Consider the following 15380-nt stretch of genomic DNA (forward strand, 5'->3'; position numbering starts at 1 on the left):
AATTACTAAAGCTAATATCAGAATTTAGCAAAGTTGCAGGATACAAAATTAACACACAGAAATCTGTGGCTTTCCTATACACTAACAATGAACTAACAGGAAGAGAAATCAGGAAAACAATTCCATTCACAATAGCATCAAAAAGAATAAAATACCTAGGAATAAACCTAACCAAGGAAGTGAAAGACCTATACCCTGAGAACTATAAGACACTCTTAAGAGAAATTAAACACATCACTAACAAATGGAAACTCATCCCATGCTCCTGGTGAGGAAGAATTATTATCGTCAAAATGGCCATCCTGCCCAAAGCAATACACAGATTTGATGCAATCTGTATCAAATTACCAGCAACATTCTTCAACAAACTGGAAGAAATAGTTCAAAAATTCAAATGGAAACACCAAAGACCCTGAATAGCCAAAGCAATCCTGAGAAAGAAGAATAAAGTGCGGGGTCTCACTACCCAACTTCAAGCTCGACTCCAAAGCCATAGTAATCAAGACAATTTGGTACGAGCACAAGAAAAGAGCCACAGACCAGTGGAACAGATTAGAGACTCCAGACAATAACCCAAGCATATATGGTCAATTAATATTTGATAAAGGAGCCATGGACATACAATGGCGAAATGACAGTCTCTTCAACAGATGGTGCTGGCAAAACTGGACAGCTACATGTAAGAGAATGAAACTGGACCATTGTCTAACCCCATACTCAGAAGTAAATTCGAAATGGATCAAAGACCTGAATGTAAGTCATGAAACCATAAAACTCTTAGAAAAAAACATAGGCAAAAATCTCTTAGACATAAACATGAGTGACCTCTTCTTGAACATATCGGCCAGGGCAAGGGAAACCAAAGCAAAAATGAACAAGTGGGACTATATCAAGCTAAATAGCTTCTGTACAGCAAAAGACACCATCAATGGAAAAAAAATGTATCGTACAATATGAGAAAATATTTTTGTAAATGACAGATCCGATAAAGGCTTGACATCCAAAATATATAAAGAGCTCACCCACCTCAACAAAAATAAACAATCCAATTAAAAAATGGGCAGAGGAGCTGAATAGACAGTTCTCTAAAGAAGAAATTCAGATGGCCAACAGACACATGAAAAGATGCTCCATATCGCTTGTCATCAGAGAAATGCAAATTAAAATCACAATGAGATATCATCTCACACCAGTAAGGATGGCTACCATCCAAAAGACAAACAACAACAAATGTTGGCGAGGTTGTGGAGAAAGGGGAACCCTCCTGCACTGCTGGTGGGAATGTAAATTAGTTCAACCATTGTGGAAAGCAGTATGGAGGTTCCTCAAAATGCTCAAAATAGACTTAACATTTGACCCAGACATTCCACTTCTAGGAATTTACCCTAAGAATGCAGCACTCCACTTTAAAAAAGACAAATGCGCCCCTATGTTTATCGCAGCACTATTTACAATAGCCAAGAATTGGAAGCAAACTCAGTATCCATCAGTAGATGAATGGATAAAGAAGATGTGGTACATAATACACAATGGAACACTATTCAGCCATAAGAAGAAAACAAATCCTACCATTTGAAACAACATGGATGGAGCTAGAGCGTATTATGCTCAGTGAAATAAGCCAAGTGGAGAAAGGGAAATACCAAATGATTTCACTCATCTGTGGAGTATAAGAACAAAGGAAAAATGAAGGAACAAAACAGCAGCAGAATCACAGAACCCAAGAATGGACTAACAGGTACCAAAGGGAATGGGACTGGGGAGGATGGGTGGGGTAGGGAGGGATAAGGAGGGAGAGAAGAAAGGGGGTATTAAGATTAGCATGCATAATGTGGGGGGTGGGAGAAAGGGGAGGGCTGTGCAACACAGAAAAGACAAGTAGTGATTCTACAACATTTTGCTATGCTGATGGACAGTGACTGTAATGGGGTTTGTGGGGGGGCCTTGGTATAGGGGAGAGCCTAGAAAACATAATATTCTTCATGTAATTGTAGATTAATGATAACAAAAAAAAAGAGAAAGAAAAGGGGGATTACTCCCTGATAGGATAAAACTAACTGCAAATCAACGATTAATGCATGCTTTACATATCCTTAATTTTGATCTTTTAAAGGGTGTCAGATGATCAGCTTTGGCAGTACATTTTTCTGATAATATTCCTTTCTCTTAAAAAAAAAAGCAGTTCCTGTGTGATGATCTCCAATAGGTTCTTCACAATGGTATAAAGGTTATATCAATGTGTGGGCAAAGGGTTTGTTTTTGTTTTATACAGAGGATCTAAACCTAATTTGGCTACACAGAAAATGAATTATGATACAATATGAAGAACTTCCAACATCAACATTCTCTGGAAGAGTCATTCCAGAAGATGAACATCAAAAAACTTCAACAAAGATCCTGGCGCTGCTGCAGTTGTAGCTGCATTCATCCCACCGGTTCCCGGACTTGCCATTGGAATGAAGAAGGAGCTATCTAAGCTGGTCTGTGCATACAGTAAAACAACAAATTTGACTAGATCTATACTGTCGGAACTCAAACAAGAATTAGGAGAAGTGCAAGTTGCAGTGCTCCAAAATCGTGCAACTCTAAACTATCTACTGTTTAAAGAACATATGGGATGTGAACAGTTCCCAGGAATGTGTTGTTTTAATCTGTCTGATTTTTCTCAAACTATTCAAATTCAGTTAGACAATATCCATCATATCATTAATAAGTTTTCATAAATGCCTAGGTTACCTAATTGGTTTTCTTCGTTCACTGGATATGGCTGGTAATTGTAGGTCTGCTTTTGTTATATATCTGTATTCCTATTCTATTAGTGTGTGTATGCAATTTAATTAGTAGTTTGTTAAAACCTATACATGCTTATGTTACTCTGCAAGAAGTTATGTCAAAGAAATAATCAATCTTCCCATGTTTTCTTCTGTCTGCTACTTCTATAGCTTTTCTTCTTCCTTCCTAATTACAACCCTTTAGTAGATTTCGTGCCTCATATCGAAAATTACCGAGTATCATAATTCTTCCAAGTGGTAAAGATACCTCAAGACAAATGCTGGGGGCATAGAAGCCACAGGGCATATATCTGCAAAGAAGTAAAAAGCTAACCTGTTCCAAGATTATTTCTACTCTCTCACTTACCAACTTTACATTTTCCTGTATGGCCCCGGAAGACAGAGACAGGTAAGATTCCTCAAGGGAGGAACAACCTAAGACAGGCACAGTTATAGGGGGGCCATCAGGTGAGAAATTGGGGATCAATAGAGATGAGGCTTAGAACCTCACCCCACGTGTTTAGAGAGAAATCTTCTGCATCCATGAATGTTTTGTTGCCCTTCTCTAGCTTGGATTAATACTTAGTCTATAGGCACAGAGCTGATCATCTACATTTGCCCTCTTAGAGCACTAAATTATGTTTTCTACCTTTATCTTGCATCTACCTACCACTTCAGGATTTTATTTAAAAGAATAATAATAAGGGAGAAATGTGGCATTCACAAATAAATCAAGTATAAAAATCAAATGAATAATCATATCTGACTTGATTGTTTATAGTTTATGATGCATGATCAAAACCGAATGTTTCTGTGATATGACTGCCCTTGCACTGTTCACCATGTAAGAACTTATTCACTATGTAAGAACTTGTTCACCATATATGAACTTGTTCGTTATACTTCAGAAGATTGGAGACTGTTGAGAATTAGGCTTTGGGTTGATGAATGATTGTGCATTGAGTCCCCTATACAGAATTTTATTGTTGTTAACAACCATTTGATCAATAAATATGAGATGCCCTCTCAAACAAACAAAAAAAAATGGACAGCTACATGTAAGAGAATGAAATTGGATCACTGTCTACCCCTATAGTCAAAAGTAAATTCGAAATGGATCAAAGACTTGAATGTAAGTCATGAAACCATAAAACTTAGAAAAAAACATAGGCAAAAATCTGTTAGACATAAACATTAGTGACCTCTTCTTGAACATATCTCCCTGGGCAAGGGAAACAAAAGCAAAAATGAACAAGTGGGACTATATCAAGGTGAAAAGGACACCATGAATAGAACAAAAAGGTATCCTACAGTATGGGAGAATATATTCATAAATGACAGATCCAATAGAGGGTTGACATCCAAAATATAAAAGAGCTCATGCACCTCAACGAACAAAAAGCAAACAATCCAATTAAAAAATGGGCAGAGGAGCTGAATAGACAGTTCTCTAAAGAAAAAATTAAGATGGCCAACAGACACATGAAAAGATGCTCCATATCGCTTGTCATCAGAGAAATGCAAATTAAAACCACAATGAGATATCACCTCACACCAGTAAGGATGGCTACCATCCAAAAGACAAACAACAAATGTTGGCAAGGTTCTGGAGAAAGGGGAACCCTCCTACACTGCTGGTGGGAATGTAAATTAGTTCAACCATTGTGGAAAGCAGTATGGACGTTCCTCAAAATGCTCAAATTAGAAATACCATTTGACCCAGGAATTCCACTTATAGGAATTTATGCCAAGAACGCAGCACTCCAGTTTGAAAAAGACAGATGCACCCCTATGTTTATCACTGCACTATTTACGATAGCCAAGATATGGAAGCAACCTAAGTGTCCGTCAGTAGATGAATGGATAAAGAAGATTTGGTACATATACACAATATAATATTTCTCAGCCATAAGAAAAAAACAGATCCTACCATTTGCAACAACATGGATGGAGCTAGAGGGTATTATGCTCAGTGAAATAAGCCAGGTGGAGAAAGACAAGTACCAAATGATTTCACTCATATGTGGAGTATAAGAACAAAGGAAAACTGAAGGAACAAAACAGCAGCAGAATCACAGAACCCAAGAATGGACTAACAGTTACCAAAGGGAAAGGGACTGGGAAGGATGGGTGGGAAGGGAGGAATAAGGGCGGGGAAAGAGAAAGGGCGCATTACATTTCTTTAACAATGTCAACACCATTAAAGGCAGAGATCTCTGCAGATTACAGGAGACTGAGGGGCCCCAACAAAATGCCATGTGTGATTCCTGCCTGGAGCCAGTACCAGGGAAACCATGCCACGCAGCACCAAGGGGCCACTGGGCCCAGGGTCTGCATATGGATAGTCACTAAAGAGGACTGTGCCAATGTTAACTCGATTTTGATACTGATATTGTGGTTACACAAATTACTCTTGTTCTTAGGAAATAAAATAGTGGAGTATTAGGAGGTAAAGGACATGATATAGGCAACTAATCCCCCAATAGTTAGGGAAAAAATGCAGGATAATGATCAGATGAGCAGAAGTAATAAAACACTGGTTGAAAACTGGTGAATGTGGGTAACAGGTGTATGTGAATTTTCTGTATTATTACAACTATTCTGTAAGTGAAAAATTTCAAAACTACATAGATATGTGTACATATGTATATATGTACACATATATCTGTGTATGTACATATATATAACACAGAAAAGACTAACACAGAGGTGCTGGGGGATGGGAACTCTGCTAGAAGGACTTTTCTCACAAGGCCCTTCCTTCTCAGACCTCCTGCTGTTTTTGCTCCACTCTATTCTAGAAGTCCCTGAGCTAGGTGACAACGCTGTAAACTGAGGCAGTCAGGACAGCAGTGAAGTAAAAAATGACACAGTATTGTGAAGAGGCTGAGGCATCGCATAGGTCAGAGAGTGCCTGTCCTGCTGCTAGGAGAACAGCTGCCCCTCTGCTCTCAGTAAAGGACGACAAAGGAGCCGGATGTCACAGATGGAGGTCACATGAGATCCACTCCCCCTGGCCCCAGGAGGGGCCAAGCAATGTGAACCCCAAGCAGCTGTGGTTAAGGCTTTGTGCTGGCATGGTTAGGGATGAGCTCTCAACACCACATACAAAAATCAGGGCTTCAAGCTCGGCCACCACCAGTGAGAGCTTTCTAGGACAAACCAGAGCATAAGTTTGGTGGTGGCTTCATTGGTGTGTCTTGAAAAGGACAATGTAGTTTCTAAAATGACCTACAAAAGCAGAAGGCAGCAACTCTACCATCAGCTATCCCACATTGTACAGACTATCACACATTGTCTGTGCCTCATACCCAGAGTGTCAGAATGAAGAGACGGAGGTGGGTGAGGAGGAGTAAGGACAAATTAGGAAAGAGAAAGTCTCCTACAGACATAATAACCAAAACACTCCAGGAATGACATCCTACGCAGACTTCTCATCTGTATCAACACTTGTGTGTGCATGGCATTATCTTTCGAGACATGCTGCAAATACATAAACAAATAAAATTAAAGAGAGAGAAAAACCATCTCCCCCATTACAATATCCTTTGTGTCAAGTGGAATGAGTGGTATGGGAACCCGACTATCAAAGGTCTCTTTAGTGAGGTGGGAAATCCAATACTCTGTACTATTGTTGCAATGTTCTTGTACATGGAAAATTATTTCAAAATCTAAGTTGAATTGTGTAATCTTACCAGATTTTTAAAATCTTACTGTCAGACTCTCTAAGCATACTGCATTGATGGCAATAGAGCAGCTGCTCTATCAATTTTAGTTCTATTAAGAACTCAAATTGAGGGCAAATCTTACAAAAAGGCAAAAATGAGGATTCGAATTTTTTAAAATTTCAGTTTCTGGATCACACTTCATTCCTTGACTTGTATGGCTCAACAGATGCAGAGGATCACCAGAATAGACACCAGTTCATAAGGATCTACTCCTAATCCATCCAAAAGGCAGAAATCAATTCAGAATTAACTAGTGAAGGGAACCAAAAACTCTCTACAGTAGTATTCATAAAAGTGGCTGAACAGAATATATTCCACCCTGAATAATTATGAAAAAAACTACATCCATACTCAGAATACCAGGCAGACTTCCTCAATTCTCATAATGAACTTGGCAAATTAAGCAGAATTTACCTGTTTTCTAATGGACAAGAACTTTTAACATCATCAATGTTATTTGTATGGCGCTATAATTAGTTTGCAGATCCCCTTCCTTCCCACTTTATCGCCTGAGTCAGGAGGACAGGGATTCTGACCTGCTCTCTGTGGCAGGAGAACTGGCACTCCAAGACTTCATCAAAGTCTCCCAGTTATCAGGCAGTAGGTCTAGGGCTTAAACAAACTTGTGTTGGCTCCAAGTGCAGCTAACAATGTGACTCTTGCTTAACTGATAAGTTACACTCTCTACTTCATTCCCTCAGAGTTTCTAGAACTATCACCTGTCTCAATATTAAGAGAAATATTGCATGTTTTGCATGAGGGTAAGGGAGCCTGGTCATTCAACTCCTGATTCACTCTGGTTAATATCAATTTTTTTTTAGCTTCTTAGAATGATCAATTCACTTTAGGAATGCTGTCACCAAGTGGCAAGAGGATATCATAGAAAAATTAGGCTAAAGTAAAAGGCATTAGTTTTCCCTAAGTTTCAGGAGAGTGATTCCACTCTCCAGACACCTACTATGCCACCCACAGTTTATAATCATAGCTTTACATTTTAATTAAAAGAAAAAGCAAAGCCAAAACGTTGGCAAATTTTAAATAACTTATAAATTTTAAATAAAGCCTTTTACACAAGCGTTTTCAAAATCTCTCATAATGTTGTTAAATTTTCCTATAACTGCTAAGTCTAATTACACCTAAAGCATAGGTACTGATTAGAGAGATTAATCTTTATAATTCACCCTGATTACTTACTGTCATAACCCCCAGAGTGATTTATCCTCAAATAGATGCAAGTGTTAGAACCTGTAATTCTTTTAGAAGGAGCCTCCCTTCACTCAATCATTTGTCTCTTGCCTATTTGGAGCCAGGTGAAGTCCATCTCTTTTCCATCCTGGGGTTCCATTCTCTGTGACTCTTGCCCTGGGCAATGTTGTCTAAGTCTACTCCTTTCACTTACTAACATGGGCGGCTAGCTGACAGGCAGAAAACCCACCTTCTTTTCCACCTGGTGGAAGTTATTTCCCTTGGACTTACCACTGTCTGAGGAGGAGAGGTCAACTGCCCCCCTTAAATGACCCACCTACAACTCACTGCTTCATTTTCTTCAACAGTAGCCTATGGGTAGATTATCTTAGCAACATGTACTAACTACATTCTTTAGAAACCTGAAGAAGAAACAACATCATTCACACTAAAGCACATAAAAAACAGAAAAGGTTTATAAACAAAGGCAAAGTCACTTCATTCCAGAGTTCAACAACAAATGACATTACAAATTTTAGTCACGGCCCACATTCAGAAATGGGGTCTACAGATGATCTGGTAAAAATGTAATTATAAATGTTACCTCTAACTTCAGGTAATCAAAATGTGCCCAAGTGGGAGCTGCTGTTACCATCTGAGAGGCACATTGAAGGGGAGTCCTAAAGCCAGACCACGTGAGCTCCCCTGCTCTTCTGAGTAACTTCATGCCTCACTTTTCTCATCTCTAAAATGGGAATGGTAAATAGTAGCTACCTAGCATGGTTATTGAGTAAGTACACTAAACCAATTACAGCAGTGCCTGGCACACACATAGTCAAGCACCCAACAGCCTGTATTGATTATTAGTACTACTACTTACTCTTTCTCTACTGCTCTAACTCATGACATCCATGTATTGCAAAACATGAAAAGCACACTGGCTTTATTAACCTAATTGAATCTGCTGGTCATTTCACCCAAACTGTATTTCAGTTGCTTGGAACGGCTTCTCCCAGCATGGGCAGAGCTGTGCACTGCTTTGCAGCTGCAGGGTCTCCTGTCCTGTAAGACAGCAGAGGTTTCTTTGACATAGGCATGGCATCTGAGCAGATCTCAACTACTGTGAGACATCACTCTCTGCGTCAAAGAGATGAGAGGTTTTACAGAGGAGGGTGGGCTGGGCTGTGACCCAGAGGATACAGAGTTGGAATGCACAGTCTTCCACTCAGATCCACGGGCTGGGTGGGACCAAGGGATCCTGGCCCAGTGTGTGGCAGGTGCCAGGACCATGTGTGATGCAAAAGGTGAGGGACCATGGGGAGAATGTGACCACATAAGGTGACATGGGGAGGGTATGACAACGGACATGTGGACTGGCACTATGAGAGCACAGCTCTGTTGTCAGCCATGACCACGTGGGGCCGCCATCCCCTCTTCACCATTCCTCTCTTAGCACCACAGTGACAGCAGAGGTGGGGTGGCCTGGCTGCACTTTCAGCTCTTCTCCTGCACTCGCAAGCTCCCTGGCAGACATGTTATGGAGTGGAAAGTGTTCGAGGGCACCCAGCAAGTAGGAATTGCAAGTGTGGATTTACACAATTCACATCACCCCAACATCTATGTCCAGGTATATACTACCTTGAGGAAAAAAAAAAAGGCCTAGCAATTTTCAGCATATTTTCTTTATGACATACATACACTGTAATTTCACAGATGCTTAATTTACACGGACATATCAAAATTTGAGAGGGCCAGGGAAGGGGTCACAGACTGCCTTAAGAATCTGGTAAAAACTGTAGGCTTTCCCTCTGACCCTGAGAAACTGAACATAAACATATACACTGATGTGGCCTATGAAGGAATAACCCATCTTGTAATGGCCAAGCCTGGAGACCCTTGAAAGCATGGACCCAGCTTATGAATTTCTTTTCAACTGCTTTCTGTCCAGATCTTCAAAAGGCAGGAAAGACAGTGTTATGGCTTTAAGCCTCTTTAACACATAGCTTCGGTGCCAAGTACTTCAAGGTCTCCAAATACTTAAATACACACTGTCCAGAAATGCCAAGAAAATCCCTTGTACGGTCAAGTATGTCATTCTTGTTTACAATATGAGAATTTGTAGCATGCTTATTTGGTAATTTACCTACTTTATCATTAGATACCTCATGGTGATAGTTTTCTTTCCAAAAGAAAGGGGCACATACCCAGAGGGAGAGGAAGGGAGGCAGTAACCTGCTCGGCGTCAGGGCTCCATACTCCCGAGGGATGTGAGTCAGGGCACCAAAGGGGTGTGCGGATTCGGTGGGAGGGTGGGGAACAGATGAAGTGAGCCAGCTGTACGTACTGCTCGAGAAGAAGGGTGACATATTTCAAAAGGATGCTTCATGCATGGCCAGCAGGGGAGGGAGCTACTGCTCAGAAAGGCCATAAGACAAGAGGTGAGGTTTGTTAATCCTTTTAAAACTAAAGTACTGTCAAGTTTGTCCTTTTTTTGAGTACCAGAAGAACCAGAAGATGCAGACTCTTTCGGACCTACAAATAATTAGGGAGAGGAAAAAGTGCACGGTGGCAGAAAGCCTTATGAAAAACAATTGTGTTGGTTCAGATGAAACTGAGTTAGAGAGAAAAAAAGAGGAATGGGGGTTGGGTAGAAGGAGAAGATTAGAAATTTCACAGGAGTGGCTCTCATTTGGACCTGTGTAGTGTTTGCTGTGGAACTGTTTGCACACATCTTCCCATGAACAACCACAATCTGGTGCTTCTGGAAAAACATCTGGGACAAATACCAAGCCATGCTTGTCTAATTACAAACCAAACTGAGCATAAGTACACTGCAACATTCCTCATGTTTTTCCAAGTACTGACGAAATTCATGACCCATTTGCACCATCACAGACATGTTACCTGAGTTCTTTACACTGTATAGTCATTAAGAACACAGGGAGACAACTTCACTTACATGGTTAATGAAGAGGCTCTTGCGTTTTTCTCTCACTGTGAAAACAAAAGATGCGACAAAAATGTTACATACCCGCATGCCAACCCCTTGCAGGTTGCTGAGGACTAAGTCTCTGTGTGATGGTCCCATCCTTCCATCAACCAGTATACCCAGTTATTCAAGAACTATATCTAAGAATATATGGCCTCACACATACTGACCTGAACTTGGCTAACAGCGGTAACATTTATACACACCCACTTAAACCATAGCTCCCCAACTGCAGCCACCATTAACTGTGGGATAACAGCTTCCCAGGAACTGAGTAAAATAGAATTCATCTTACAAAACTTGTATGCATTCACTGATTTAAGATGATTAACAAGTAATAGGACTATTGATTTGTAGCCCAACCAGACCCATAAAGATGCATACAATTTGGGTGACATAAAGTGACCCTTGACATAAAAAAATCCCAGAGCAGCACTGAGACACGGGATGGATCAAGCACATCAGAGGTCTCATTCATCACGGGAGCCAGACCTCTCCAGGCTGGGTGCTGGTGCACAAGACTGGGCATCTGCTTAGGCCCCTCCCAGAGCACCAGCAGCACCCTCTCACTCCAGGTGGCTAGCAGACTTGCTGTGAAACATACTGCCCTGTCTGAAAGACTGCTCCTCACACTGCCACCCATGCACCTTTTCCTGGCATTGATTTTGTTTTGTTTACTTTCTCTGTCATAAATCATAGCCATGAGTACAACTATATTTTGAGTGCCGATGCCCTCTGAAACTGGGAGTGGTGGTGAGGGCCCCCAGCACAGCTGCCATGCAGAGGAGAATGAAGGGCAAAGGAGTGATGGGGAGAAGGTAGGTGCTTCCTTAGTTCATAAAGGCTTTCAGTCTCCAGTTCCAAGGACTCATAAGGTTTCTAAGATACCCTGGTACCCTACAGTGAATGATTCCTTTCCCCTTAAGCAAGCTGGAACAGGACCATGGGGGGAAATACAATAACAATAAGTGGAATCTCTTACACTAGTGCCACCAAAAAGATGGATAAAATTACCTAAATCAAATTTGTCTTTAAAATAAATTTGAAACCACTGAAGCAACTAAAGAGCCCTGAAACTCTAAACTCTTTTAGCCATATTTTGATACAAAATGCCCACTCAGTTATGATATTTGGTTTTAGATATGTTTTTTTACTTTTTTTAAATTCATTTTATCATTAATCTACAAATACATGAAGAACATTATGGTTACTAGATTCCCCCCTTCACCAAGTCCCTCCCCACAAAACCCATTGTGGACAGAGTCACTGTCCATCACCATAGTAAGAAGCTGCAGACTCACTACTTCTCTGTGCTGTACTGCCTTCCCCATGCCCCCACCATGTTATGTGTACTCATTGTAATGCCCCTTAATCCCCTTATCCGCCCCTTCCCACCCATACTCTCCAGTCCCTTTCCCTTTGGTAACTGTTAGTTCATTCTTGGGTTCTGTGATTCTGCTGCTGTTTTGTTCCTTCAGTATTTCTTTGTTCTTATACTCTACAGATGAGAGAAATCATTTGGTACTTGTCTTTCTCCGCCTGGCTTATTTCACTGATCAGAACACCCTCTAGCTCCATCCATGTTGTTGGAAATGGTAGGATTTGTTTTCTTCTTATGGCTGAATAATATTCCATTGTGCATATATACCACTTCTTCTTTATCCATTCATCTATTGATGGACACTTAGGTTGCTTCCATTTGTTGCCTATTGTAAATACTACTGCAATAAACATAGGGGTGCATCTATCTTTTTCAAACTGGAGTGCTGCATTCTTAGGGTAAATTCCTAGGAGTGGAATTCCTGGGTCAAATGGTAAGTCTATTTTGAGCATTTTGAGGAACCTCCATACTGCTTTCCACAATGGTTGAACTAACTTACATTCCCACCAGGAGCGTAGGAGGGTTCACCTTTCTCCAAAACCTCGCCAACATTTGTTGTTGTTTGTCTTTTGGATGGTGGTGATCCTTACTGGTGTGAGGTGATATCTCATGGTGGTTTTACAAGCAATGTGGAGCATCTTTTCATGTGTCTGTTAGCCATCTGAATTTCTTCTTTGGAGAACTGTCTGTTCAGCTCCTCAGCAGATTTTTTAATTGGATTGCTCACTTTTTGTTTGTTGGGGAGCATGAGCTCTTTATGTATTTTGGATGTCAGCCCTGTATCATATCTGTCATTTATGAATATATTCTCCCACACAGTAGGGTACATTTCTGTTCCATTGATGGTGTCCTTTGCTGTACAGAAGATTTTCAGCTTGATATAGTCCAACTTGTTCATTTTTACTTTTGTTTTCCTTGCCCGGGGAGATATGATCATGAAGAAGTCACTCATGTTTATGTCCATGAGATTTTGCCTATGTTTTTTTCTAAGAGTTTTACGGTTTCATGACTTACATTCAGATCTTTGATCCATTTCAAATTTAATTTTGTGTATGGGGTTAGACAGTGATCCAGTTTTATTCTCTTACATGCAGCTGTCCAGTTTTGCCAGCACCATCTGATGAAGAGACTGTTATTTCCCCATTGTATGTCCATGGCTCCTTTACCAAATATTAATTGAACATATATGTTTGGGTTAATGTCTGGAGTCTCTAATCTGTTCCACATTTTGTGGCTCTGTTCTTGCACCAGTACCAAACTGTCTTGATTGCAATGTCTTTGTAGAACTTGAAGTTGGAGAGCGAGATACCCCTCACTTTATTCTTCTTTCTCAGGATGGCTTTGGCAATTCAGGGTCTTTGGTGTTTCCCTATGAATTTTTGAACTATTTCTTCTAGTTCGTTGAAGAATGTTGTTGGTAATTTGATAGGGATTGCATCAAATCTATATATTGCTTTGGGCAGGATGGCAATTTTGACGATATTAATTCTTCCTAGCCAGGAGCATGGAATGAGTTTCCATTGCAAGTGTCCTCTTTAATTTCTCTTAAGAGTGTCTTATAGTTTTCAGGGCATAGGTCTTTCACTTCCTTGGTAAGGTTTATTCCTAAGTATTTTATTCTTTTTGATGCAATTGTTAATGGAATTGCTTTCCTGATTTCTCATTCTATTAGTTCATTGTTAGTGTATAGGAAAGGCACAGATTTCCGTGTGTTAATTTTGTATCATGCAACTTTGCTGTATTCTGATATCAGTTCGAGTAGTTTTGGAGTGGAGTCTTTAGGGTTTTTTATGTACAATATCATGTCATCTGCAAATAATGACAGTTTAACTTCTTCTTTACCAATTTGGATTCCTTGTATTTCTTTGTTTGGTCTAACTGCCGTGGCTAGGACCTCCAGGACTATGTTAAATAACAGTGGGGAGAGTGGGCATCCCTGTCTCGTTCCCGATCTCAGAGGAAAAACCTTCAGCTTTTCACTGTTCAGTATGATGTTGGCTGTGGGTTTATCATATTTGACCTTTATTATATTGAGGTGCCTGCCCTCTATGCCCATTTTGTTGAGAGTTTTTATCATGAATGGATGTGGAATTTTGTAGAATGCTTTTTCATCATCTATGGAGATGATCATGTGGTTTTGTCCATCTTTTTGCTGATGTGGTTGATGATGTTGATGGATTTTCGAATGTTGTACCATCCTTGCATCCCTGGGATGAATCCCACTTGGTCATGGTGTATGATCCTTTTGATATACTTTTGAATTCGGTTTGCTAATATTTTGTTGAGTATTTTTGCATCTACGTTCATCACGGATATTGGTCTGTAATTTTCTTTTTTTGTGGGGTCTTTGCCTGTTTTTGGTATTAGGGTGATGTTGGCTTCATGTATTCCCTACTCTTCTATTTTTTGGAAAACTTCAAGGAGAATGGGTATTATGCCTTCTCTGTATGTCCGATAAAATTTCGAGGTAAATCCATCTGGCCCAGGGGTTTTGTTCTTGGGTAGATTTTTGATTACCGCTTCAATTTCGCTCCTGGTAACTGGTCTGTTTAGATTTTCTGTTTCTTTCTGGGTCAGTCTTGGAAGGTTGTATTTTTCTAAGAAGTTGTCCATTTTTCCTAGGTTTTCCAGCTTGTTAGTATATAAGTTTTCAAAGTATTCTCTAATAAATCTTTGTATTTCTGTGGGGTCCATCGTGATGTTTCCTTTCTCGTTTCTGATTCTGTTGATGTGTGTTGATTCTCTTTTTCTCTTAATAAGTCTGGCTAGAGGCTTATCTATTTTGTTCATTCTCTTGAAGAACCAGCTCTTGGTTTCATTGATTTTTTTCTATTGTTTTACTCTTCTCAATTTTGTTTATTTCTTCTCTGACCTTTATTATGTCCCCTCCTTCTGCTGACAGGCCTCATTTGTTCTTTTTCCAGTTTTTATAATTGTGATGTTAGACTATTCATTTGGAATTGTTCTTCCTTCTTTAAATATGCCTGGATTGCTATATACTTTCCTCTTAAGACAGCTTTCGCTGCGTCCCACAGAAGTTGGGGCTTTGTGTTGTTGTTGTAATTTTTGCCCATATATTACTGAATCTCCATTTTAATTTGGTCATTGATCCATTGACTATTTAGGATCATGTTGTTAAGCCTCCATGTGTTTGTGAGCCTTTTTGCTTTCTTTGTAAAATTAATTTCTAGTTTTATACCTTTGAGGTCTGAAAAGTTGGTTGGTAGAATTTCAATCCTTTTGAATTTAGTGAGGCTTTCTGTAGCCTAGTAGGTGGTCTATTCTGGAGAATGTTCCATGTGCACTTGAGAAGAATGTGTATCCTG

General features: G+C 40.0%; 1 protein-coding gene across 2 annotated transcripts in view; it reads right to left on the bottom strand.

The window, feature by feature from the left end:
• Window positions 1–15380, bottom strand: part of CCNY (cyclin Y) — a 290053-nt gene that overhangs the window by 57772 nt on the left and 216901 nt on the right. For both annotated transcript variants that reach the window (XM_037010329.2, XM_037010328.2), the window contains exon 3: window positions 10644–10678. In XM_037010329.2, coding sequence (XP_036866224.1) covers window positions 10644–10678 — 35 coding nt within the window. The remainder of the gene's footprint in view (window positions 1–10643; window positions 10679–15380) is intronic.

The sequence above is a fragment of the Manis javanica genome, chromosome 2 (assembly GCF_040802235.1).
Source record: "Manis javanica isolate MJ-LG chromosome 2, MJ_LKY, whole genome shotgun sequence".
Classification (NCBI taxonomy): Eukaryota; Metazoa; Chordata; class Mammalia; order Pholidota; family Manidae; genus Manis; species Manis javanica.